This window comes from Accipiter gentilis, chromosome 2, assembly GCF_929443795.1.
Source record: "Accipiter gentilis chromosome 2, bAccGen1.1, whole genome shotgun sequence".
NCBI lineage: Eukaryota > Metazoa > Chordata > Aves > Accipitriformes > Accipitridae > Astur > Astur gentilis.
The window spans coordinates 40,923,863-40,950,992 of record NC_064881.1 but is presented as its reverse complement, the minus strand read 5'-3'; the positions used below and the strand labels follow the sequence as shown (position 1 = coordinate 40,950,992).

The window sequence follows — 27,130 nt, the reverse complement described above, 5'->3', positions numbered from 1 at the left end:
CCACAGCTACATTTAGCCTTGGCTAGTTACAGGAACAAGTAAACAAATGGTCTTACCGGTTTAGCATTGTTATTTGCCGTTTTCTTCATTTCATCAAGAAGTCCTCTAGAAGTTTTAAGATCCTAAATATGAAACACAAAGCCACAGAAATAAGCAAACTCATATGCTCACTCTAATTTGGATTATAACAGCCCTAATAACCAGAGAGGGTGTTACCCTTTTATCACCTTGTTCAGAACCACAGAAGAATTACTTGACTGGTTTGGGGTTTTTTAAAAAAGAAATAATCTAATCTATTCCAAGGGGTTGCAGCTTTCTCTATAGAAGTTCAAACCTAGTAGTCAAGTGTACGATTGAGTCACACTTTTCCTAACCTTCCACACACTTCCAGAAATGAAATTTTTCTTAAATGATATTCAAAGTTCTTACATCTTGACTGAAATTTTATTTCTATATAAACATGGAAGTCAACTGTTTGGTTAGATTGCAATACAGAGTTCTGGCAAAGAACAGTGAAGAGGACATACAGAAAGAAAATCAGTGCAAGAAAGGAAAAACCTAGAATGGCTTGTCTGTATTGCAGTCCAATTACCCCCACCTAATCCACTCTCCTAAACAAAGCAAGCACGTAACTTTGGCTAAAGAGAAAGGAAAGCTAAGAAAATTCATTTACTACTTGTCTCCAAAGAAAAATGATACCTATGAGATCATGCTCCTGAAGCATACAGCACAGAAAAGGATCTGAAGGGCTCCTACAGACTTGGGGCTGCAAGATGCTCAGGAGAAAAAAATCCTGCTACAGCTCTCTCTAGATCAGCTTTCTGAAGAACAGAAGCACTGCAGTACTCTTCCTTTTGCTTTTCTACTTGGAATGGAACTGTGAACCCATCTGATTTACCCTACTCACTCATCCCTACACACAGCCCTTCCTGATTTTGGATTAGATCATCTTCCTTCAGGGAATACTTTGGGGAGATTTGGGGAGTGTTTACAGAATGCCTGCACAACTGCGTTCTAATTACTGAAGAAGTTGGTGCTCATCAGCAAGATGTTCTAATTGTCTGTGTAAGCATTCAGCCCTCTTCAATTGCAACTTCATTTAGCTTAAATCTCCTTTACTGAAGCTGACTAAACTGAGTTAGTTCACAAATACTGGTGGGCTAAGTGCGTGCAAATGAACAGAAACAGCAGCTCAGCTTGTGAGCAATGGCTTTTAAACACTCTGTACTGTAATTTAACTTGATTTTGTGCCCTAAGTAACATCAGCTCAAGCCTTGACTTACAAAGTCTCCTAGGTATTGTGGAGAGAATTCTCATCCTCTCCTAAAAATGAGGTTGATGCAATTCTACAGGGTACTACCAAGTCAGTATGCGTTACATCGTTGTGCACATCTATGATGCATTTACAAGGACTTCTGTGAGCATGTCGGGGAACTAGAATTTCTGAGTCAGTTGTGTAAGCTACTTATTGAGCCAATAGCCTTAGAAAAAGTGAGAAGCTGAGCTATCACAGCTAGGGCTGGGAGATAGCTACAACAGCTAAGGAAGCAATATAGTATAAGCATGACCACTGCTTTAACATGTTATCTCACACAGAAGACAACTGCTTTATAAGGCTTAAAAAACTAAACAAACAACCACCAAAATATACTGTAAAACTAGCTTCTGCATTTGGCAACAAGTCCAAAGGCTTATCCACACACTCTATACATTACTAACACGCCACTAGGAAACATTAGCTTAATCAAGTCTGAATATCACACGGTCCATCTCAAGTTTTATTCAGGAATGGATTCACTTGACTAAGAACAACCATCTGTAAGAGCATGTCTTCTAATTACCTTTAAGTAGAACTTTGATATCTCAAATAGACGCTGGCTACATGATGCAAAGCACTTGTGATCCTCTGCAATTCCATGTTTTTGAAGAGTCTTAGCAACCACCTCCTTCAGCATCTTGGAAAAATAGAAACACACGCAAAAGTTCATCCCAATTATCGGCATGAAAAATTGTCCAAGGGAAGAAAAAAATAAACAAAAAAACAAACACCAAAACGAACACTGTATCTTTTCTGATCTTGCCTCTGCCATTAATCCATCGGCCAAATGCCATCAACCCACTGACCAAATTTGGGCAGAGTTATTAACAATCTATTTCCATTTCCTTCATCTCAAAAAATTAAGGGAATGCTTACATGACAAAGCAATGTAATGAATCAGTGAATATTCACATGGGGCTTGGAAGACAGAAAAAAACGTGTAATGGCTTGGGTTTTCACTTCTCCATATATATATATTACTTTCCTTTACATTGATATTCTCATTTGACACATCCATACTGAAAAACAAAATCAGACACTACAGTCAGATTAGAAAATTTACTCTGACATTCTTTATATCAGAGATATTTAAACTTTGCTGTAGGTCTGAATGAGTCACACCAATTTACACTTACTTGGGTCATCCCAACTTGCCTTTGACAGTACAACATCAACATTCATGCAGTGTCCTCTCTAGCACCCTGGGATAACTTTAAAATTAGTATCACCAAGCCAGAAACAGTTTTGTGTACTTTATTTTAAAAGTGGCATTCCTAATATATATGGCTATTAATTAAACATTATTGTACCGAAGTATTTAAGTATTATCTCAATTCATGGACTTGAACAACTATTGGAATATTTTTTTATTCTCAGAATAGTCTGTTGTTCTACAATAGCTTTGACCCTTCTGGCACAGGTATTTCTTTGTTGCCCTTAGATTTTATATTAATTTTCTACATTTCATAACTCTTACTCATTATATCCATTCCCACCTTTTTTATTCCTAGTTATCTCTTTCAGCCTTAATTCCCTGGGCATGATATAATACTCCTTACATACTTTTTCACTCCTTGTTTCTGCTGCACTCTCCTCAGTGCCTTCAGGATTCACTTACGCAAGTGAACAGAATGAAATTTAATAACAACAAAGAGGTGAAGACAGTTCACTTTCAGTTAAAACATTCAAAAAATAAAGTCACATGGAAAGAAGTTAAGCAGATGCTTTTTCACTAAGCAAACAACATAGACCTTTACCCTTGTATGTTTCTGGGATCTCGATTCCTTAGCGGGCTTTGAAGTCTCAGATTCGGTTGCACTTATGCAACTCGCTGAGACAACCTTAGTGGTTACTTTGTGAGGTTGACCAGGCTGTTTCAAAGGCATCGAAGCTAAAGAAACTGATCTTTCAGAGCGCTTCCTCACTACAGCAGCTGTATAGTGATTCCCACTACTTCTGCTTGCCTGAGAGAGGAGGGAATCTGTACTCTCAGATTTGGTTAGCCTGGAAAGAAAAGAAAAAAAAAAGATAAAAAAAGATAAAAAGAACTTTTAGATTTTGTACTGACTCTTTTGGTGCCTGCCTTTCTGCTATAGAGGCTGCTGCTAAGAGTATTAAGTCCTGTACGTTCTTACAAACAGCATCTGAAAACGGCAGACAGGATTCTATTACATAACATTTTTTTGTATTAGAAGAACACTTCACTGACTGATTTGTTCTCTGATACATAGACCCATTGCACCTCTGATTAAAAAAAATCTAGAAACAAACTGAAGAAAGAAGATAACTAAGAAGCAAAACTCTTTGGAAGAAGAGGTAGTTTGCATATGGACCCTTTATCTAGATAGCTAGGAAGAGTAGACTTTGATGGCCTCCAGTCTCAGGATAAGAGAAAGCTTCTTGAAACTATCCAATTTCTTTTTGCCCTACAGGAATGTCACAACTCATCTTTAACTATGAGAAGTTGAGCATTACAATTCTATTGGAACATTGTATTCCTTGATCCCTCAACTGTAAGAGCATCGGTAATTCCAAAACTCCAATTTATGAAGTGCTAAGTACAATTGCATCTTCTTTTCCAACTATTCAGTAAGCTGCAAAAAGACACATATATTCCTAAAACCACACCTCTGTTAAAGGCTTACTGTGATTAGACTGCAAAGGGTATCAAACTGGAAGGAAGGAAGAAGTGAAATATTACAGTAAAAAGTGAATTCAGAAGTAGTGTTACATAGCAGTTACTTTTTATTGACTCAAAGAGTTTGCATCTTCAGAGTGAGGACAAGGTACAAAGGGAAGTCTTAAAAACTAGACTTCCAGAAAAGACTTTAATATACAAGGCTGACAATAAGTTTGAATTTTCGTAGGTCATCTTACACCAGCAGTCCTTTGGATTAGGAATTCAATTATTCTGTTTGTACAGTGCTTGGCTTTCTAAACCTTTAGTTGTTTATTTGTACTGCAACAGCACTGACAGCTTTGGTTCTAGTTGAGGCTGTCTGTCATCTTTTCAAAGGCACTTGAGACTTTGCAAGACACAACCCCAAATCTCTTAAATAAAAGTTGCCTGTGCTGCATGGTTTTGATTAATCTAATGCTATCAATGAAAGGTCACGCTTGAGAAAAAAAAAAAAAAGAACCTACAGAAGAGGATTAAACAACTAGAACATTTGTCTAGATAGCTTCACTAAAAACATTTCAAGATGAAAGAAAAGATGCATTTCACAAGAGACTACTGAAATATTTCATGCTAAGGATTTATTTTATTCAGTGCATTACCTTTTCTTGGGATAAAAGCAATCCAAGTCTTTTGATCTGCGTTTTAGCCTTGATGCCTCTGTTTTGAACTCACTTTGTAAAGACTCTCCATCAGGGACACTTCCAGGCTCTGACAAGACTGCAGGGGATGGGAGAGGGCTCAAGACAATCGGCACAGGGCAGCACTCTTTGGTGCAAGTAGTCTGAGTTTCATAGCGAATAAGACGAGTTTGAAGTTCAGCGTATCCCACATCTCTCTCTAAGGCTCTTCTGTTATCTAGACAATATCTAAAATTGTAATTGGTGAAAAATCTGTGAGAGGAAGTCTCTGCTTTATTACAATCAGGAAAAAAAAAAACCCAGAACAACTTACTTTTGACAATCATATAAGCTCCAAAACTCTTTTTGTTTGGACTGGTGTGTTGTTCTGAAAGATACCTTAAAACAGCCCAGTAAATTAACACATGCCTGATGGATTTAGCTATATTTACGTCTAACTCCAATGAAGAAGCTGAATCATATACTATTTGTAAGTCTTTACCCTATGGTCTTACAAATAAGATTTCCATGGACATTAGCAGAATTTTTCCCTTGAACAATTAAGTGATGGATTAGGATGCTGACAATGCATTTTTTGCTCCTTACAGTCAGCTCTGTTACATTTGTATCACCAGTCTCTCTCTATTTTAGATTTTACTGTTTTTCAGATTCAGTCTGTACTTAACAGATATTACCCCTGTTAACATTCTAACCAGTGTGAAACTCAAAAAAAACAGCAATGAGGATAACTCAGAACCCAAATACATAATGAACCCAGCACACCATAATGGATACAGTATCTTCAGACCTCAGGTGTTGAAAGCATCCACCAAAACTTTGAGACCCAGAAAATATCAGGTTATATTACATAAAATTATAAAGTCTAATATGATAATACGATCATACAATATGCCTCCATTTCTTCCTGGGACAATGCAACATTCCTAGTCAAAAAATCCCCAACCAAACCAAACCAACCAAACAACTCAAGATTTCTTCAGTGCATATGCCGTAAGAGAATCACATAGGAAACTCCTGAAGAAAACGTCCTGAAGTGCAATACACATAATTTGCAAGTTATGAGTACTGCAGGAATCCCAAAATGCAATGATACTGACATAATTTTAGGAAGAGCCAGGTTGTGCCAAAAACTAGGTTGTTGTGAGATTGTATTAACTGAGTGTAAGTATGAGGAAGACAGGGCATGGTAAGTGTTTTAAATGCTATTTAGTATAGATTCTTTGCTAACTGCAATCTTCTGGAAATGCAACTTTTAGCTTTGTCTAAGATAAGCACTGCTATATGAGAGTCACATTTTTTAAATGCTAAAAATACAAAAGTGTCACTGAACAAGCACCCAGCTTCCTGTTGATTACAAAGAATCAACCAAATCAAAAGAAGAAACTGTATTAAATGAAGTGGAGCTGCAAGAGAACAAATGAACACTGCTAACTTAGTGAAATATACTCATGAGATTACAATACAAAATGCATCTTAACTAACTTTTCTCTTGTGTAAATGATTTCCAAGATTCCCTGCAACAGACCAATGTTTCATCGCCCAGTAACTTGCATTACCTCTACACAGGGAAAGACAACAGTATTATCAAGTATTATTCCATCCTTTTCTTAACAAACTTTCTGAACAATGTGAGCTATCTCTCAGCCCACCCTCCAAACTACTTAGCAATGTTTCCTACTCTTAGAAACTCTAGACATATTCTCTACTTTTATCTCGTAACACAGAGACACGATAAATTGCTAGATCTGATTTTTCTGGAGTATTTTCATATTCAGGGAGAAAATCACTTTTCTAATAACAGACCGGTGAATCCATTTCTACAGCTGAGTAAGACTTTCCACTAGAAATAAATTTATTATCTGATAAGAGTAAGTTCTCTTAACTTACAAATTTCAAGGTATTTAATTTTCCTTATTTATATTCTCAGACCTCTGAGTAATCACATGCCCTACAAAGATAAAAATGTTTTTATCTTTAGAAGTTAAATTGCCATTTTACTCACTCTGCTTTAACGGCAATTACTTTCTCCTTGCAACACAGGATTCAAGTGTTTGGCACAGGTTCATTACACCAGAAATTTGATTTAATCATAACTGCTACTCCTGGTTTTGTTGACAAGACTTTACTTCCAAATATAAATACAGCTATGCAGATGGAAACTGCAATCACAACTGCATGGTACAAAACACATCTGCTCCAAAAGACCATATGATACTCTTGCTACAATATATTCTGGTTGTACAGCTGTGGGTTCCTCCCTTTCACAATAGTTTCTACCATCTCACTCTACCTCTTCCCTCCCTTATTGCTAGCACATTCCCCTTGTAATATTAACATGCCAGAGTTTCTCTCCTCTCCACAATATCCAGGCTTCCCTGTGGTCTCTACCCATCATGTTTTGCTATGAGAAGAGACAGCACAAGCTGTGCGGTGCCTGATTTGAGTCCCCATCCACGCTCCCTGCTGAAGTCAGGCTGGTCAGTAAGCTACCACATACCAACAGACAATGGCCAAGTGCTTCCTTCCCACACCTGTGAGTACAAATCTGCATTTCTCCAATCTACCTAATTGCCTCTCTGTGCCTTTCATTACAAACCTAAAAAGGCTACCAGGTTCATGAGTTATCACTTAGAAAAAGAGAAGAAACAGATAGCTGAGCAGATAGAATGACTGCTTCGCTTCCCTAGAGAATGTGGCTAAAATCACCTAAAACACAGGCTTAACCAAACTATTTGTGCAGTTGATTAGCATTCTGATAATCTGAAAATGTGATTTTAGGAGATGGCAGAAATTTGCATGAAGACTGAACTGCCTATGCTGGGTATCCACTGCATTTCTTAAAATATACTGTGTTAAAACTAAGAGTCTGTCTACACGGAAGAGTTATGCTGAATTATCTACTCTAGTGTTTGTGTATGTCCTTTTCCTCTTCTCCTCAATAACAAATAACTAACACTGGCTGTCTGGGACTGAATACAGTCCTAAACATATCAATCCTTTTGAAGATTCTTACCACTAACACTTGCCTGCTGGTGTTGTTTTCAGGTTCCCTGAACAGACAGGTAGCTTCACAGCAGGTCTCAAACCTCATGACTATCAGTCTGAAAGTGCCTACAATTTAATATCAAAGTAGAAAGTATGTATGTAGTTCACACATGTGCTGCTCCAGGGACTTGATATGTACTAATGAACCCTCTTCCCCATGCCACTTCTAATTCTGAATTAAAATTTTCAGACACACTGAGAATAGCTACAGCAGTACAACTTAGAAAAAAAAAACTTAGAGCTTTTTACATTACCATCAAGGCAGGAGTGTTGCACTTTAAACCAGTGAATAAAATAAAGGTAAGAAAGGGAGAGGTGGCATGTGCAAAGTTGTTCCAATGAAGGAAAAGAATACATAAAGCTTTCCATAATTAATGTTCATTTTGCTTGAAATGTTTCTAATTATACCTTGACTGGAAGCCGAAAAATAATTTTGGGAAAAGAAGCCAGGAAACTTACTCAAGTCCATGATAATGGCATCCAGCTGCTTTTTCAAAAGGCAAACCTCTGAGTTTCCGAGGAGTAAGCTCTGGTGTCAAAAGGAATGCATTTTCACTGAAAGGAAAAAAAATACAGATCTATTTTAACGAGTTACAATCAGGATAAATTATACTTCCAGAAGTCAGAAACAAATGTCTTGACATAGGAAGACCAAAACAGCATGTCTTGTAGCTAAGCCCCTGGGATACAGCATCAATAGAAAATTAAATCTTTATTGAAGTGAGAATTTAAGTTCAACTAACTAATACCTGCTGAGCTATTATTATTACGGAAGCTCCTAGACATTTCAAGCAGTTTAGAGGTCACTGCTCGGAATAATTTATTAATAAAATCAGGCAACTGTCACCCCATTTCACAATGGGATACTGAGTAGTAGAATGAATTGTGAGGAACTGTGAACTGATGTCCCATTTCTCAATCCAGTGCTATAATCAGTGAATTTCTTCCCTTTAGCTTCAAGTTGTCTCACCTAACAACAACAATTGTTGTCTCTACCTTTCCGAGGCTTTGTAAATAACCACTTGTCTCCTGTGAGGTTTGAATTCCAGCCAGTAACTGTCTGCAACTAAATCATATGAATGTATTTGAAAGTATTTCAACAGAATAAGCCATAGAAAGACAGACAGGAGCTTGCTGCCAGATCCTAGCATACTCTGTAAAGTCACATAACATTTATCACTAAAGGGAAGAGATGAAGGCAAGATATAGCAGTATCTGAAACTTACACATTGCTTGAAGTTTTATCACATTGACTGTCTGCACCATTACCACTAGAAGAATTATCTGGGAAAAAACACCCAGGAAAGATGTGATACTGAATCTAGCAAGATGGTAGTTTAGAAAGACCGTCAGCCAAAACTCTAATCTACCACGCCTCTAAGCTCAAATGTGGAAAACAAGTGAAAACACCTTTAATTCACCAGTCTGTCATAAAATCTCTTTTTTCCTTCTGTTGATCAGGAAAATCTTTGGGTCTGTAGTCACTGTGCTTGAACATCTACTGTGCAAAGCTGCTAAACATTGCAGAGAATCTAGTCAGAGCACCTGCCAGCAGGGGCGAGCAGCTAGGAGTCCAGCATTCTGCTGGGCACAACAGTAGCAGCAACCTGGTGTGTCAGAAACGGAATGATTCACCATCCCCCAGACAACAATCTAGCTATGGATTTTCAGAGGTTTTCTGGTTTCTTTTTGGACTAAGCAGAATACATACGTACAGTATAAGTCATTGGCAGACCTTGTAGCCTTCAAGCAAAAACATTTAGTCTGCTTTATCATCTAGTATCTTGATTTTGGCTTTATACTTCCCTTAGATATCTAAGATGTCTAAGTATTATGAGAGTGACTCACATTAATGTACTACAAAGCAAAGGTTTCATCATCATACTTTCTCATAAGTGGCAGAAATCCAGGCAAATCATTCTAGAGAATCAAAGTATTCTATGCTATAAAGATTCCCTGGAGGCTTTTGAAAATTCAGTGATTAAAAAAACATTTTTGTAGTGAAAAATTATTCACTTCTTTCCCACACAACTAATTGGAATAAAAATATTGTACATTATACCCAAAATCCTAAATCATCTGTAAGAACTCTATAGGAGACTCTCAACCTTCACTGCCTATTTTCTAACTTGCTTGAATTCTCTGCTCAGAACATATTTAGGTTAGTTTCAAAACTCCAATAAGTGTTTTACAGAAATCTCCAAAATCCTACAGAACCTTTCCCCCTCACAAGCATTCTTAATTTATTACATATAATGAAGTTTAAAAAAGGACTGAGGGCTGTATCCAATGATTCCATTATATATTCTATTATTCAACATTAAAAAGGTCAACAAATATAACTCTAGTGACTACAAAGTTTGTCTTGCTTACCTAGCAGGCTATGACAGACTGCACAAATAGCACAGGCTCTGCTTCTACAAACACTATCTGTTTCTTATATAGGTTGGCCTTAACACTAACAGATGTTCAGATCCTGAAAATTATTCCATTAACTCCTTGTATCAATCTTCCTGCTGAAAAAGTAGTGGTTAATACACTAAGACTTAACAAGCAGACACACTAAGGGTGAATACTTGCAAAGCAGTCAGAGTAGACAAGCTTCCTTTAAGCACTTTACCACATAAGAATATAGACAGGAATGCTGGGCCAGCATGACATGATACACAAACAATTAAACAGGCTCAGCTATTGCCTTTTTTTACACTTCTGTCTTCCCACCTAGTATCCCCTCCACTGAATGAAAGAAATCATACCAGTTAAATTAAAGTTCTGCCACAGTAACTTCTGCTTTGCTAGAAATACTTTGGAAATGGACACGTATGGTAGAAGCAGCTTGTAACATAGCCATGGCAAAGGTCTACTGGCACACTTTTGTGTATCAGGTGATTATTTTGTTATTTAAATGCATAGAACCAACATCATCATCTCCAGCCATTTCAGATTCTGAAAGAACTAAATAGCAAAACTGACTGAAGGACCGTAACAGTTGATTTCACTGGCAGGCACATGATGCAAGGATGTTGCAAGTTACAAACTCAAATCCAGTTAGGCCATTCTAGGACTTTCACTTGGTCGTTACTCACATTCCCCTACATCAGTTCTGAGTATGGTCTTCAGTGGTTTTAACATGCTTGATTCATACCGTTTGGGAATTTGTAGTGGCTGAAGATCACCAACTGGTAGCCCTTCAGGTGTGAAATATTTCAGTAATTCTTTAGCATCGAGCAACGTCAATGACTCCCGCTGGCTATCTTTATGCCCCAGCAATTGCTCAGATGAATGTGCAAACATAGAAACTCTGAAAAAAGGAAAAGAAAGACCAATCTAAGATTTTTTTTTTCTTTCCAATGTAGTAATCTTCTTGTATTTAAAAAAGAAGAAAAAAATCATTGCTAGTATGGAGCAATTAAACGTATTTCCAAAGTAGAATGAACAAGGTTGCTCCTTGAGAACATTTGCACGAATGTTCGTGATAAAGTATATTGATGCAAATTCTCTACCATCCTACTGAAGGAAGTAATTTCTTCCAGATTTTAGAGCTTGGTTATGAAATACAACATGGGAAGAATATTATTCATCCCATTTTTCCATTTATGGACCTGTAGAATCAAAAATTAATTCCCATTAAAAAAAAAAAAGAGACATAGAATATGCAGCAGAGGAACCATAAAGCCACTACTGCATGCAACTCTCAACTCTATTTTTTTTTAATGTCCTCAGTCATAGCAAAGTTCTCTCTTTCTACTGTTAAGCAACATGCTGACCAGTTCAGAATACAATGAAATAAACGTGAACTGACTACGAAACAGAAATGTCCTTCAGGAAGCTTTTCAAAAGCTAATCAGAAGGAAGAACTTTACCTGTTTGAGACAAAAGCCAATAATAATAATACCTATGAGAAAGCAGAGATCTAAGGTGAGAATTTGACACGCAGAACTCCAATCTAGGCCATGGTCAACTATGGTATTTGAAAGACAAAAATAGGATGGAAGCGACTAAGAAAAAGGCAGTTGGACACCTGGCTCCAAAGGTCTGTCAGCAAACATGTTAAGACCTAGCAAAGATCATTAAGTCTTGTATAAAGTGAGAGCTAAACTGAAATCAATAGGCTGTACTGTGACACACAGGTCTATAGGTTTTACTTAAACAGCACTGAAGGAAAAACAAAACTAAACATAAATTTCAAACATAAAACCAATAGGATATTTTACTTTAAAATTACTTGAGACCTGATACTAAATAATGACTATTTAGGAAATATAAGGAGATTAGAAACACATTGATAGATGCTGACAAAACCTGCTGCTCTATCTTTATTATTTATTCCCCAGGGCATGTTGGCAGAAAAAAAAGCTTTTGTGTTTTTCTACTATGGCTACTATTTTCTAGTAGTGCCATTTTGGTAACTTAGTTTTGGAACTATGGTACTTTTAGCTAATAACTTTCAGTTGCGTTTTGTCAATAAAAATCAAAACAATGCTACTTTAAATACCAAGAAAATACACCTTTGGAAATTGACAGAAACTTAGTTTTAGCCTTAAGCAATGTTTTCTCTGAAAGACTATCAATATATTTGAAAACAGTTTACAGAATGGCTATCAACTTATACGGTTCCTCTAGAGTGATGTTCAATGGTCACTGCAAAGAAAATCTCCAGTATTTAACCATTACCTCATTTTTTGTTTGTTTTTTTCAAAGTTTTCCAAATTCTGAAGAACATGTCTTTCTGGCCACTCCAATGGATTTGGCTCCATTAAGTCAGATTCTGCAAGAAATACATGGTGGGTAACCCTTAATAGAAATAAAGAATCTTATTCTTTAAAGAACTATATATATGTATATATAAACTCCTTTATATATATATAAGTATATAAATATAAGGAAAATCTGCCTGGTGCTGTGATCAGAAATCTTTTCTGCATAATTTTTTGGCAAGGAAAAGGAGGGAAATAGTTAATGCAAGGTTAATTTTGGTTTGCAAAAAGGCCTAAAAAAGCTACTTTACTTTTCCTTCTATTTTACCCTCTTTTGATAAAAGACTCTCCTTCTTTTAGTAAGAAATTGACAACAGGTATGAAAATACATCAAAGAAGAATAACCAGTCTATTTTCTAAATAACGATACTTACCAGAAATCACAGTGCATGACCTAGTCTTATTTGCAACCTTCTGTAGACCAGGTTTAGGTAGACTAGTGTTGCACAGGTCCAAAAAACATTCTCTTGTAAGTTCTAACAAGTTTTTAAACTCATCAGTAGAAATAACTGGAGGCTGCTTGGTCAATTCCTTTCTCTCTATAAAAGGAAAGAGAAAGAAAGAAAAGCTACTGCACCTGCTAAGCAACAAAGAATAGCTGAAGCCTGCTAAAAACGAACCAAACAAGAAAATTCCCCACCCCAAAACAATAACACAAGTTAATCTGAGACTTACTATTGTACCCTTAAGCAAAGCATGGGTGTTTTATTCCATAGGCAAGTGAAAAAACTTAGCAGTGAGAATAGCTGAAATCACATGTGAATCACCTTTTTACAGTCCTTTAATTTCTGTATATGTGCATTTCTGAGTATATCTAGGTTTGAATCCCCAAGAGACAAACATCTGGGCTTGCTGAGCCTAAACATGAAAGCTCCAATCTGCAGAACCTCCTACCCACCTATTTTTACATGTTGCAGGAGTGTGGCTCCAATATAACTGATAGCCTGTTCCAGTCCCTTTGGTCAGAATATCAAGGGTCAGGTAATTCTGATAACATTTAGGATGACTAGCAAATCCCAACTGCTCCTATTCAGTCTATATCCTAATGGAAATGGGCAACCCACTCAAAACAAACTAAAACACAAGCTCTAAAGCAGCCCCAAGCTCAGGGTTAAAGTAGACAGGAATCTGAGAATGACTGCAAGACAGGTGGGGGGTAGAAGACAAGACTATCAGCAGAAATCTTATTTTCCTTAAGCTGGTATTCTGTTAATGATAATACACTTAAATTATCTTCACAGTATGCCATTTTCAATAATCTAGCCAATCACTCAGAAGCATTTTTTGTTTTAATTGAGTCTCTGAGCAATGGACTTAGGCAGAAAAAATCAGGACAGTCAAATGTACTTCTCTGCAAAGTCATGAAAATCTACAGAGGATGACCTTTCAGTTATTATTATGAATGATGTATCATAAGTGTAACAAATCTCCAATGCATACTACTCATCTGCTGTTTAAGGCTTTTGCAAGAAAGCATAAAATAAAAACCCCTGAAAACCCCAAAACAGAATTCTTATTTTTGTAGAAGGCACATCCAGCAGTAAGGGTTTTAGAGGAAAAAAAGCATTAAAAAACCAAAGCAGAGAAAAAGCCAGGTACCACAGAATTATTCCAAAACTATGCTCAAACATTCAGAGTATTAGTGTAACAAACACCCACTAACTTTAAGTTCAGCGTTCTCTTTCCCTCAATACTTAAAAGTCATTATCTGACATACAATCATAGATATACTACAGAAAGTTTATTTTTAAAGCTCCACATCTTCTTCACAAAGTGATCAACACACTTTGGTTTTGTAAGGTGAGCTGTCACATTGAAATAAAGACCTTTTAAATACTAGTTTGAGAGCTACCACTGCTCTCCCCATTACTTACTGAGATATTCCTTCAAGGCAAACACTTGGAGATGAGACAATTTCTTTTCTCTCTGTACAATCTCCTCTCCACAAAAACATGGCAGAGACTTGATAAAGTCATCAATACAGAAGCCTGTACAGATTAGGATAAATTCATTATTAAGATTCCCTCATAGGACTTTGGACACACCAAGTCATTACATCTTAAAAGAAGACATAAACACAGCAGATAAACAAATTTCATATTCAAAAGAAACAACCAGACTTTCGAATACGGCTAATTATATAAAAAAAAAAAAAAAAAAAAAAAGGCAATTAATTACAGTTGAACACCAGGGGGATAACGTGCAATAGGGGTCTGAAAGTGCAATAGGGGTCTGAATTTCTGTACAAAACCAATATAATGACAACACAGTTAACATGACTGACATTTAAAGAAGATAAAAAGATCCTAAGATTGATACCAGGAAAGAAAAGTTTTCTCTCAACATATGGTCAAGGACTTTCAGTCTTCTGACACCTTACTAATGGGATTTTAATTAGGACAAATGGTAAGCAGTCAGTCATATCGCACACGGATTTAGTTTCATAATAAGGAAATAAGTGGGTAACATGCAGGTCACTGTGCGCTTTTTCTTTGTCAGTGTTATTGAGAGCAAATACACGAATTAGCAGTTATCTAGTACATGTAGTTGTAACATGACAACTACTCTTAATAAATGTCTACATACATGCTCTTACCTACTGGAGCAGCTATGATAGGCATGCTAGCTCATACCCTAACCACTCTGCAGTAATATGGACATCTGCGAAGTAACTGAAGACATTATAATGAAATTCAACTTGTCTGCTGGCCTTGCGGTTTTTATTTTAAATCATCAGTGAAATAGGCTTGTCAACAGACAGTTCCTTAAATTTTAGGCATGGGCTGTTCAGTCTTTACACCAACAATACACATACTTTTTAAACTTTAAGTTTTTTCAGATTTGATTTGCAATAATATTACTTGGATATCCCTGTAGTTTAAAACATTTTACAACTAATCACAGTCATGAGAAATGACTGACTACAACTTTACGTAGTCAATTTAAAAAATATGGTAGCAGTAAATTGTGTGAATAAACAAGCTCTTACTATATTTTTTATCAGTTTGACAAAATATTGCTTAAAGAATAGATACACTCATTAAAATGTAATATTCCCCCTTGTCTTCTCCTTTTCAACACAGACTACAATGAATAAAAGGAACAAATAAATTTTCGTAGCATTTGCGTGCATTCAGGTACTCTTAAATAAGTAATAACTCTTACTTGACTGTGTTTCTTCTGCTTTTGTCTTTAGCTTTCCATTTATTGCAGCAAGAGTGGCCATACCATTGATCTGGCTAGCTGAATGAATCAAGGTTGCTTTACACCCTCCGGAGCCATTGCCTTGTAGCAAGAAATAATATCGGCAAGATTCTCCTTTCAGTTCAATTTCTGGAACTTAAAAAAACATCAGGACATAACTGTGAAACACCCTCAAGAAAACAGCTTTAGAACAAGCTATAATCCACCATCAAAATCCTATCGCTCTCTTCTCTTCTGTGAGAAACCTTCCTAACACCTTTTTAGGAGACACACTAACTACAGCTGGTGTTTACCCCTTAAAGAGCTACAAGCTGAAGAGCATGCAAAAAAAAATGAGCTACAGCAGCAAAGATGAGTTGGACTACACTGCTGGCTTAAAGCTAGCATGTTACCAGCACCGAACTCCTGTGACTGTAGCAAGGGCCACCTTTCTAATGCAGGCTACAAAGCAGATCTGGAAACTCCAACCCCCAACTAAGAGAAGTTCTTTAATTGGTCTTAGTAAAAGGCAAGCCTTTAACGGGGAAAGTTACATTTCTACCATGAAACAATGAAGAGTTAGGGAAACAGTGTCCAATACATATATTGATTATAGAAGGTTCCATTCTGCTAGGTAAAACCAGGCTTTTTTGCATATGTGGATTGAAATAACGGTGAAGTGTTCACTGCAACATACATCTGTAGAAGAAAAGGAAATACTGTACATGCTTTTCCCAAGGAAGCTGCATTATTCATTAGGAAGTTTCACTCGCTGCTTTACACTTGTGCATAGCTTAGGTGAGAGACAAACACATTCTATTTTTAAACACTGGCACAGAGTACGCAGTTTTGAAAATAAGTTAATGTAGGACTTGATATTAACAGTGAAAGGATGGGTTTGCTATCTTTTTACACAGAAAACATTTTATAGCACTTTGGTAGACGTAGAAATGGAAAGAATGAATACTTCTTGATGTACTAAGTTTTAAAAGTCAAATCACTTAATTTCATAAGATATTTGCAGTACTGTTTCAATAAATAACTCAAGAAGAGCTTGACGTTTTCTATTGGGTTTGTGTGGTGCGGGTTTTTTGGTAGAGGAGGAGGCGGCTGCAGGGACAGCTCCTGTGAGAAGCTGCTGGAAGCTTCCCCGGCTCCAAGTCGGACCCACCTCTGGCCCAGGCCGAGCCCATTAGCGTCGGTGGTGGCGCCTCTGGGAGAACAGATTTAAGAAGGGGAACCTGCAGCAGAGAGGGGAGTGGAATGTGAGGGGAACCCCTCTGCAGACACCGAGGTCAGTGAAGGAGGAGGGGAGGAGGGGATGCCCCCCCAGCCCGTGGTGAGGCGGCAGGCTGTCCCCCACAGCCCACGGAGGGGAGCGAGGGAGCGGAGGCCCCCCAAGATGGCCGGGACTCTGTGGGAAAGCCCGCGCTGAAGCAGGCTGTGACTGAAGATCGGCCCGCGGAAAGGACCCACGCCAGGGAAGTTTGTGAGGAACTGCAGCCCGCGGAAAGGACTGACATTGGAGGAGTTCATGAAGGACTGTCTCCCGTGGGGTCCCAAGCTGGAGCAGGGGACAAGTGAGGAGTCCTTTCCCCCCTGCCCCCCCCGGAGGAAGGAGTGGCAGAGACAGCCTGTGATGAACTTGTTGCCTCAAGCATTCAAAAGACTGAGTAACAAATAAGAAGGTGGTGATAGCTTAAAGAAAAAAACTAAAACCTGAGAAGTGTGGTATGCTTGCTATTCAAGGACTGTTCAGATTACGGTACTTAAGGTAAAGCTTATCTAGTTTAAGATTCTGCTTACAATAGAGGATGCTTAAGGAGTGTTTGGATAATAGTCAAGGCACCAGGTAATGCACATTTCAGAGTCACAGACTTGCTAATTAAGGACATACATCCTTCTTCCCCATAGAGAAAGGAGGAGTTGGCCAGAGAAACAAAGACACTGGTGTCTTCAGACGATGCATGACCATAAAAGGACAAAAGGAGTAGGGGCATTCTTCCCCAAAGGACCACCAAAGACCACCACGGACCCCCACGCTGGCATAGGAGACTCTGCGATGATTGCTCAAGAGAACATGTCATGCTTGCTCAACTTAATGAATATGCAATAGTTAGGCAGAACATATGTATTATATCGGCGTGGTGATTCAACTGTAGTGTACAAGTATGGACTGACAGCTTTGGAAGGTGTGCTCGATTTGTGGAAATCTTCCACCTTGCACCTGCACAGAATAAAGCCATGTCTCCTCTCTAAACATACTTCGTGTGTTTTGGGAATTACTTTCTGATCAGGTAACAAACTGACAGCAACCCCCATTCCCTGTCCCCCTGCACCGCTGAGGGGGAGGAGGTAGAGAAAACTGGGAGTGGAGTTGAGCCAGGAAGGAGGGAGAGGTGGGGGGAAGGTGTTCTAAGGTTTGGGTTTTACTTCTCAGTATCCTTGTTTTGATTTGATTTGTAGTAAATCGAATTGATTTTGTTTCTTCTCCAAGTTGAGTCTGTCTTTTGCCTGTGACCATAAGTGGTAAGTGATGCCTCCCTGTCCTTGCCTCAACCCACGAGCTTTTCTTTGTATTTTCTCCTCCCCATCCCACCGGGGTTTGGGGGGAGGAGGGAGTGGCTTTGTGGTGCTTTGTTGCTGGCTCAGCTTAAACCACAACATTTTTATTAATATTACAAATTTTTTTAGTAACAAATATGAAGTATTCCACTGTTTCTTGAAAAGTTTAAGTTGGAGGGGGAAGGGAAGAGGCAAAATCCCACTACCTCGATATATAAATACAGGGAAAAAAGGAGAAAGACAAGAACAAGAAAGAAAAAAAAAAGATTCCAGACACATTTTCACTATTGTCCTGCTCCCTGTTCCCCTAGTAATTTGAAATATTTTCCTTTTCCAGTTTATCTTGGCATCTCAAAGCTGATACCCTCAGGGGTAAGCTTTTATTTCTCATTTTAATCTTAATTAGTGTTTAAGAACAACCAATTCAAAGAATTACACCTTCCCACAGACTGAAGAGATTAAGGATTTGCAAATACTTAATATAGTCAGATTAGTCGTAGCCACTAAAAAATAAAGTTTTCAACTACATGAGCAAATACGTTTAAATGGCCATGTTTCTGCTCCTATTCTAAATTTTGCTCAAGAGGCCTAATAAGAACCTATTGTGTACTACTGATCACATTATAGTTAATACTTTCACAAAACCCTTCCACTGGAACACAGGACAAAGGTCGTGCAGACACTGGGGATCTTGTGCTCATTTGACTGCATCGCAGAATCTCTCCAGTATAAATGCTGCTGCTATGATCAGCTCTATAATCACACCCTCTCTGCTCTACCACCTCCAAACACACAGAGATCATTTTAAATCTATATACTGTGTTACAAAAGGTGGCAAACTAAGCTACATGAGAACAGAGGACCAAACCCAAACAATATGTAAACAGCATGTGGCAATACTGGGATAAGATTATGAGGCTGTAATTTGGAAAGCTTGAGCTGTCCAAATTTGTGCATCATAGATAGAATAAATCACGCTTTCTAATTCGTAGGACTTGATTAGAGATTCTGCTTCGGGGAACCTAGGGTTGAGCCTAAGAGGAAAAGCAGTGCCCGAGGGTGAGTGTGCGTGTGTGGAGTCGGAAGGGGCACCCGTCAGCTCCCTGAAGTCCCCTGAAGTCTCAGTGGTGTGCGTGCAACTCCTTGATTGGTGTGTGAATGTTTGGGCAGCAGTTTATCCCTTAACTGCCAGCACCCACTCCACAGAATTAAGCTTCTTGCCCTGTTACGCAGCTCTTCCTAATTCCTCTCAATTTTTTATGCCTGTTCCAAAACCTAAAAAAATATCAGTCTCTCAGCCATCCTCATCTGCATAGTTCTTTACAAACGCTATCTTCAATTGGCAACAGAAGTCACTGTTCCTTGGAATCTGCATGAATTATATATTAGACCTCTGTATACACAACAAAATCACGTAAGGCGGCAGAATCCTACATCTTGTCCTGTCCTCGATAAGTACTTTAAGCACTGGGCTATCACCAAGCTCCGTTTAGCCTGATGTTTTCAAGTCCCTACAAACCTCAGTCACTACTTGCACAGTGCCTACACTCACAGGGCATATATACTGGCTGACTGAGAAATTCCACCTGGTCTTGATCTGCACTGATTCTGTTGTCTCACTTTTTGACCAGAAATTCTAAGCATTGGCACAATGCGTAACAGGAGTTGCCTGCCATCAGTACAGCCCCATGAGGAAGAAGAAGCACATTCTCAACCACTAGTTAAGCACACTGGCTCTCAGGTGAATGGAAGCATCCAGCATTTCCTGATGTTCTGTATTTTCCCAAGGAGAGGTTGACATTAAATGCAAGTGCACTGAAGAATCTCTAGAAATGCTTAACTGAGAAGGGAAGCACCTAAGTGAAGCACACTGGATTTCCATCTGTAGAAACAAACCTCTTTGCCCATGGATTGTACCATCACCTTAGAAAGGTGTGGGAAAGCTGGATCTTAGCTGACAGATAGGACACAGAAATGTGTTAGAGGAAATGCGTTGTTTCCCTAAAGCTTGCCATGATGTTATTATCAATTTTCCTCTACAACAAGTCTGTGTAGCTGAACTTGCATTCACCAAAACGTTTTGTGTCAATGAAGATGACTGTCACTAACTTAATTTCATTGGAGAAAAAAAGGGCATCCCAAATGTATAGAAAAAACCTCACCACATATATACATATATACACGTACACTTACAACTACAACAAAATATACCTGTAGTCATCTTCCTTTTACCTACCAGTAATGACTTTGGGTTTCCTAGCCATATATTCTTTCCATTTCTTGGTACTCAGCTGGGCAGGGGATGGGATCACTACACTGCTTACATTACATGGCAATGTAAACAAAGCTCCCACCTAAATAATGACAGCAAATACAATACATGCAATATTACTGAAACCTGTTTTACATTTCATTCTTGAGCTACTGATTTGGCATTATTTCAAATACAAGTACAATACAATACTGAAGAAAAACGTCTTTACTTAACACTTCTGTCATTCACATCAATTGAGATGGAACAGCATTTGACACAGAAGCTGTAAAAATTGTGCTTACTTTTTGCTCCAGTTAAGAGAACATTAACTGCTGAATTTCTATTTCATACATAAAAAGCTATCTGTTACCTATTACAAGTCTTTCAATAATCTGGCTAAACACACTTTGGTAAAGTAGTATCCTGAATGAAAAGAGAATCCAAAGATAGAGTTGGCATCAGTGACTCTGCATTCCTTTGAAAAACATGTAATTTTTTTCCTCCCTACATGTTATCCTCTTCAGTTAATCAGATACTGGACTATGTTTATATCTGTAAGTAAATTTCAGGCCAATAAGCACTAATAGAAAAAATGCATAAGTATTTGAATACTCAAGCAATAAAACAATGCTTTTACGGCCATTAGAAAAGCCTACAAATGCATAAGATTTCCAGTAGTAGACTGAAACAAAAAAATCCCTACAAGAAATTGTTATCTTGAAAACATTCAGTTCAACATGTGCAGACTCTAAAAAGTAGCCTGAGAATGCGTTTTAACTGTTTTGGCTTTTTCTTTAAAAGAGCTAGTAGAAATCCAAGCTCTTAGACTGTAAAAGGTATTTGACCAAATGTTCAGTATCCTCCTGTAAAATGAAAATTACCTGTGATATTTACCAATATAAAACTATTCAAAAAAATATTTTTGGTGCAACATTAGAAAAAGGACTTCTTTCTTTTCTGGCTAAGCATAATGGAGAATGGAGTGGCAGGGGAGAAAAACGTTACTAAAAAACCTAAATAACAAGCTGAAGATGAAACATACAGCCTGATAATGGAACACTGTCTCCGTAGTAAATAAAGAAGTTATTCATTATAACTGTATGAGCACTTTTACATTGCAAGTTGTTTTGATTAGCACATATTTATTTTATAAACACTAAAAAAACCTTTCCTAAACAAGCATGCATTACCTTAAACATTCAGGAAAAACATCTTTAAACTAATGAATAATCATACTGTTATTCCAAGTGAGGTGGGGTGGGTGGGTGGGTGGAAGTAGGCTTGTAAATGTTTCAAGAACTCTTTTTATCCAAAATCAGAATGGAAAAGCAGAATATGCACATGCAAAATAAAAAAGCTTACTACTTCAGACTAGCTAGATACATTTTGTAGGCTGCACACATGCCTGCGTTTTGCTAAAAAAATAGTTAAATTATGATAGCACAGAAATTATCTGTCAGGATAGGACTAAAAGTTACAAAATGTTTTAGGAGATCGAAGCTTAGCTAAGGTAAAGAGAAAAACATTCAGTGGGCTTACAGATTGTCAGGACCTGCGTAGCATGAACCTTTAAAAGCCAAATTTGCTTTAGAACTTTTGCTTTCAGAATTGAAGCAGCTTACAGAAAGACTAGGTTTCAAAATATTATTCTTGTGTCTTTTGTGAGAAATATATGTATCTTCATTTTTCTGCTATACCTAAATATAAAGAAGTTTTTACCTTTCCAGAGAGAGAAGATATCTGGTCCAAAAGCAGTGTAGATGTCTCCTTGATACTCTTTCCTGCCAAGCTCCTGAACAGAACAACTTAAGGAACCTCACCTTTCCAAAGAACGATATTTTACAAATCATGTGACATCATACTTCAAATCAGGACTGCAAGTGTCTAATATTTGATACTGTAGTACCACAAATATATGAAACTCACCTTTCCAGGCAAAGTGGTACAACTTGGAAATGTTGTATGAGGAAATACACCACTGACATCTTTAATATAGGCAGGCATAAACAGATATTTATATATTCAAAATCTTGGCAGACTTATACAGCCTAAGCTACTATTGTTACACCAAGACTAGTACCAAAAGTGCATACATTTAAAACAAATAGGAATATACCTTGAGATCTCTGCAGCATACATAACTCCTCTGCTATTCCTTGCCACAGATTTTGCACTACACAATGAAAACATGATTTGTGGAAAAATGTTTCTATATTGTGTAGCACACTATATGCATTAATGAGTAAGGCTTGGGTTTTTTTTAAACTTACACAGTAGTTAATATTTCTCTATTCTTTCCCCACAAATAGCATACACGTCAACAAAGTGTATGTGCAATAATATAAAAAATAGCTGGTTATTGTTAGTGTAATTTAAATTTCAACATGAAAAAAATCCACTTGTGAAGAATCACTATGACTATTTTGGCAGGCTAGAATGGAATGAGCCCTTGCCAATCCTCATGTGTTGCTTGCATGGGTAGATCCTGATTGTTTTCTTTCTGCTATAGACTATTATCAGTAATAGTTTAGATCCTTAAAAAAGGATACAGCTCGAATTCCAGATCTGATATAAAAAAGGAAGGTAGATCAGAGAGCACCACCATCTGTAAAAATTCTAGTGCAGGACCATAGTAATGAAAAACCTGAAAAGAGATCAAATCAAAAAATCTGTAACACTATATACGATGTTATCTCAGTAGAACTTCCTCAAGTGTTTTGCTGCAGGCATTTGCCTTACAAATATATCTGAAAGAGGTATAAAGGAATATAAAAACATTTCACAATACCATATTAAACATAATTATATAAAAAACAAAGAAGGTATTTAATTCTGTTTAATAAAGCTTACTTTCTAGAACATCAACCATGTGCATCAAATGGGTTGCAACTCTTATTCAAAGACAAAGAAAAATAAGATCTACCAGGAACAGACAAACGCAATCCAAAATGTACATATTTTAACAATGAAAATAATAATCGCTTAACTGATACTGGTTTTCATAAGCACTCATTTTTGTTTTCATCAATAAATATAATTCTGGAGTTCCCATCAAATATCTACTTCCAGTGGAAAACATGAAACAGTAACAGTAAGTAAAACAAACAAACAAACCTTTTAAGTAGAAAAAGCTAGATAAATACAGAATTTATAAATAAATTACATACTTTGAGTATTAAGATTGAATAAAGTCTCAATTTCTATTTGAAAACAACTTTGGTATCGCATTCCTAAGAACAAACAGATGAAGTTTTAAGGACCTGTTTTGAGAACACACATGAACAAAGGAAGCATTCCTCAATCTTATGCAATCATTACTTTTATGTTTAGCTTTCAGTTCTACGGTTTCCCCAATTACTAATTTTCTCAGGAAAGTAAAACAGATGAATTCTAGTGGCTCAAAGAAAGATCAAGAATAATACTTGCCTCTGGCAAAGCATCAGTATTCCTCGATTGTCGCTCTTTTTTAGCGGCAAAGCAAGAACTTAAATGTGAAGTGCTGAATGTCTTTGCTGAAGTGCTCTTCATACAAAATTCTGGAAACCTAACTTCTGATCCAAACTGGGGGAGGGGAGGGAAGAGAATAAATGTGTCAAAAGAGAGAGAAAATTTATTTCTCTTCAGCCAGTTACTTGTATTACTATTTTAAATAATAATTATTATTTTTGTTTCCAGCAGATCTGTAAAACTAGGCAGAAATATTAGACTTAGATAACCAACTACTATATCCAAAACCTTAATACTGAAAATGTAAACAATGTCTTTCACAATGACAAAGTTATCAGTCTTGGCAGAAAATTAGACATGTGCTTGCAACAACAACTCACAGTTACATAATGATTTTCAATAGATAGAAAACAATCTAATTTTGAAAAAGAAGTTCTAAGGCAAGTATTTTGAGGAGAGCATCTGGATTTCTGAAATTCAGATCCTGATGCCTTGATCTCATTTATCTTTTCATCATGCTAAAAAGCAAGTTGTCCTCCCACCCACTCAGATATGATGCACATTACCTCTGTCACTACATTGTCAAAAACAAATTTGGCTTAAAGCATAAAATGCACTGTACAATATATGCTTTAAACGATGTACACAGATGCTTTAAAAAAATAACCATAGCTGAAAAAAGTTACTTTACCTTTCTTTCACATATCTGAATCTTTCCTCTCCAGAGTTCTTTTAAATCAATAATATTCATAACATTATCTGAAGATACAAAGTCTGCTGATAGATAGTCTGCAATCTTTTGCCAGCTCCTGTAAAAATAAGGAAGAATTAATCTTACCGAATTTACTATTACAAATTAACATGCAGTGCAAATTGACTGAATTTACCTACTTCCTCTTAGCACTGTATGGTCTTGTGTATGTTAAGAAAAACATGTACAGCTTTATATTCCACAAAGTGAAAAATATTACAGAATTGCTGGTTCAGGCTCTGTAAAGGAAGTTGTTCATATGCTCCATGAATGTGACAGCAAAGAACTTTGTCAGACATCAAATAAGACTGGCAGTGGCAAGCTGCAGACATACCATAGTAAGGTTGGGTGCTAGAAGCTGGAGCAAAGCCAGGTAGCCATCACTAGGGCCATCACTGGCCAATCTAGATGGTTTGTAGTTAGCCTTGTAACTACATGACTGCAGCACAAGTATTACCCAAATTCAACAACAACAGAGAGAGAACAGCCAGTACTTGTAGGTCCTACTGGCCGTCTGTTTTCTGAAAGAAATCAGCACCATCAACAGAACAGGAAGAATAAGTGAGAGAATTTTCATCAGAGAACCTGTATGCCCAAATGGCCACATTTTACATAAATGCAGCAGAAAAATGTATTCAATCAAAAGCTGGCTGCACAGGAAGACATCAATGAGCATTGAAAGCAAGCGCTCATGGAAGTCACTGCAATAAGTTTTATCTTCCTCCGTATACCTTAAGTACTATATAGTCGGTATATTGCTTATTCTGTCCAAGGACTGACCATTCAACATTCTAAACAGTTTTATTAACTTAGGATTAAGCTTAACCACATATTCTACGAAGGAAACTTGAATCTTTTGGGAATCTTGGAGGGGAGGGGAAGTGGAGGAAACCTTGCCAAGTTATTCAATATCCACACAATAATTTACTGCACAGGAGAAAAAAAAAACCAACAAACCGCTCTGGTTTACACTGAGACATATCATGGCCTACTTATGTCAGTTAGAGGAGGACAGTAAGGAAATTACTGGACTTAATTTCAAATTGAATTAATAATTTCAGTGTTAAGACTCTTCAGAAGCATACAGGAGTAATTGAGCATTTATACTCCTATTTTCAAAAGGGACAAATAAGACACTCTTTTTTTCCTCCCTGAAATGCAATACCAAAGGTAATATAAAATTTAAAGTAAAACCAGCAGTTATATATTCATTTTACAAAAACTGCAAAACTACAATCAATACAAGTTACTATGTAGCATAGTACAACTTTGAGACATCATATGCACACTGAAACCACTAGTGATGGCAAGGAAAGAGAAAGTATTTTACCTTCTGCTCTCATAGAAATAGGAACTTCAGTGGACTTGCTTTTTTGCCTGCCCCTCTGGTTAGGGCATGTATTTACAATAAATCAGCAGGAGTAATTCCTCCCCTCAAATGATAATAGAAGGCAAATCTATGTATTTTCAAAGTATACATGTAAAGTACTCAAGACACTGTTTTATCGTAAACCACTAACATATACTAATACAAAACAAGAGTGACCTTGTTTATAGACCTAAAATAAATGGCATACCCTTTAGAATCATTTGCTGCAATAGTGATTTGTGCAGAGTGCCATTCTCTCAGGTGTTTCAGGGCACCAATAGCAGGTAAGCAGTCTTTTAACTTGGGTCCATCTCGTTCAACAGCCTGCAGTATTACATCAACCATTGCTCTGCCTGTGAAAACAGTTATATATGACTCAAGTTGCCATTATTCAGTAAATGATTCAGTTATTTAAAGATAGAAAAGTACTGATTATCACTGACTGCACTAAAATGGCCTTAAAGATCAACTTCAAGTCACTTCAGCAAGATCTAAAACCATTTTCCCACATTTTAGCTCATCTCTTACTGTTCCTCTTAGATTAACACAAAATATTTTGCCATTCACTCGGTTACAATGGTTCTATACGTTTCTCCTCTCACTCAGTACTGTATTTGACAGATCAGAGTTGTCTCCAGTACAACTATGCTATGTCATTTTCCTTCTTCCAACACCTCTGAACTACTGTTTCTCATTCTTTCCGCATTCAGTTCCTTTGCTATCCCAAATCAACTACTGCAACATTATGTAACCCCAACATGCAAGGTGATATGCGTCTCCAGTTGACAAAAGCTGAATCCAGAAGTTCTGATCTATGTTCCTTCACAGCTTCATGGCTCCCACCCACAAGCAATCAGCTGGCAAATCAGATGTAAGCCTGATGTCAACACCTTCCATTTTTTTCCATAAAAACTTCCTGTGGTTGTATGTTGAGTTTCATATTGCTTACTGTCTACTACTACTTTGGCGCCATTTGAGATGGAAAAATTAATTATATAAATAGCTACCTTAAACTCTACAGAAATACAGCCTTCCAGAGAAACAAGCAGCAAACTAGTCCATAAGCTGATTTGCAAGGCCAATCATGCTCAGGTTCCTTAAACTACTTGCAGGACCTGCACAC

General features: G+C 37.3%; 1 protein-coding gene across 4 annotated transcripts in view; it reads right to left on the bottom strand.

Annotated features, from left to right (window-relative positions):
• The window catches only part of MTBP (MDM2 binding protein), a 36,099-nt gene that overhangs the window by 6,120 nt on the left and 2,849 nt on the right, over positions 1-27,130 (bottom strand). For 3 of the 4 annotated variants that reach the window (XR_007509063.1, XR_007509066.1, XM_049824654.1), the window contains exons 6-21: positions 26,216-26,360; positions 24,579-24,696; positions 23,867-24,001; positions 22,990-23,084; positions 22,160-22,232; positions 20,423-20,540; positions 15,604-15,777; positions 14,313-14,426; positions 12,813-12,977; positions 12,356-12,449; positions 10,827-10,982; positions 8,141-8,236; positions 4,598-4,864; positions 3,076-3,322; positions 1,842-1,955; positions 57-122 (exon numbers count right to left, since the gene is read on the bottom strand). Coding sequence is in view for 2 of the 4 variants with exons in the window: in XM_049824654.1 (XP_049680611.1) it covers positions 57-122; positions 1,842-1,955; positions 3,076-3,322; positions 4,598-4,864; positions 8,141-8,236; positions 10,827-10,982; positions 12,356-12,449; positions 12,813-12,977; positions 14,313-14,426; positions 15,604-15,777; positions 20,423-20,540; positions 22,160-22,232; positions 22,990-23,084; positions 23,867-24,001; positions 24,579-24,696; positions 26,216-26,360 (2,177 nt within the window). In the remaining 2 variants the exon portion in view is untranslated. The remainder of the gene's footprint in view (positions 1-56; positions 123-1,841; positions 1,956-3,075; positions 3,323-4,597; positions 4,865-8,140; positions 8,237-10,826; positions 10,983-12,355; positions 12,450-12,812; positions 12,978-14,312; positions 14,427-15,603; positions 15,778-20,422; positions 20,541-22,159; positions 22,233-22,989; positions 23,085-23,866; positions 24,002-24,578; positions 24,697-26,215; positions 26,361-27,130) is intronic. The other variant, XM_049824668.1, reaches the window with a different exon arrangement.